General features: G+C 44.0%; 1 protein-coding gene across 1 annotated transcript; it reads right to left on the minus strand.

Moving 5' to 3' along the window:
- Window positions 1–333: 333 nt before the first annotated feature.
- Window positions 334–855, minus strand: LOTGIDRAFT_147776 (hypothetical protein; the record flags this gene model as incomplete). The annotated part of the gene is made up of 2 exons (XM_009060644.1): window positions 334–557; window positions 663–855. 2 exons carry the CDS (start codon window positions 853–855, stop codon window positions 334–336), a joined length of 417 nt encoding a protein of 138 aa, XP_009058892.1.
- Between the last annotated feature and the right edge of the window lie 396 nt (window positions 856–1,251).

Below are 1,251 nucleotides of genomic sequence, written 5' to 3' on the forward strand. Positions count from 1 at the left end.
TGGCAAAAAAAGATTTGTAATCATAAGGGGTGTGGGGGGGCGATCAAAAACATAGCAATGTGGACTCTCTGAAGGAGAGTAAAGCTCCATCGTTTGTCTTGGACTAGCACCAGAGGGTATTCGGTAGATATAATATTATTTTTACTCAAAGGATTGTATACCGAATCTGAATTGTTGGTGTAGGCGGGGGAAGGTGGCGGTGAAAAATAAGAGTTCCATGCGTTTCAGTTGCTTTCTGCCTCTTTCTAGTGATCTGAATGTCAACCCCAGCCAACCCCAACCCCCCACACCCCTCCCAACCTTTGGATCCGTCAGGCAGTCAATTAAAATGAGTTACCTACCCTGTCTGTCAACACCATTGACTTCATCACCGTTGTAACTTCCACAAGTGGGAAATCCAGCCGGAGGCATGGGTTGCTCGTGAAACGATTCGTTCAGCAGTAAAGCCATTCCGTTATGATTATGAAGTTCTATGTGACAATGCATGAACCATATTCCAGGGTTATCGGCCATGATTCTTAATACGACATAACCACCAGATGGCACGATAATCGTATCTTTACGAGGAGGGTTGGTTAGTTTTAACCCAGGTACATTATTTCCAGAAAGAGATTCGTCAGCCCATGTTGGATTATTACAATAGCTCTCGGATCGGGCAACACCGCCCCCACAATCTATGTCCATGTTCTCCTCTAGAATTTTACCAGTTTCTTTATCGTACGTACTGTAGCCCATTTTTACCACGTCGAAACTATGGCCGTGCATATGAACCGGGTGTGCCCAACCTTTACCTATGCCCATATTGGTGAGAATAATTTGGTATAGTTTGTTAGAGACTAAGGTAACGGAATGCATACACTCGCACACTTTCTGATCACCGCAGTCCTCCTCTTTGCACATAAATTCTCCAAGGTCTTGAGGTTGTGTCTGGGCTGAAACACTGGGTCCTTTAAACGCTCGCCCATTTACAGAGCCTGGTCGATTGGTTATAGTTCCAGGGAAGGCAAAATTCAAAAATACTTCTATCGGTTCTTCCGGAGGGTCTTGAATTGGAAACTCTTCTGTAGAATTAAAGTTGTCGAAGGTTTGACAATCGGTGTTATAGCTCTGTGGGAAATATTTAAAAGGACAATTTAAAACCGAGCACCTACTATTATTTCTACATTGTGTAGCGATGGAAGTAGGATCGGCCTCCGGGGCCCCTTCATAACGTAAAATAGCCACGGTTCTATGTTCTACATTAACCTCTAG

This window comes from Lottia gigantea (assembly GCF_000327385.1).
Source record: "Lottia gigantea unplaced genomic scaffold LOTGIsca_4331, whole genome shotgun sequence".
NCBI lineage: Eukaryota > Metazoa > Mollusca > Gastropoda > Lottiidae > Lottia > Lottia gigantea.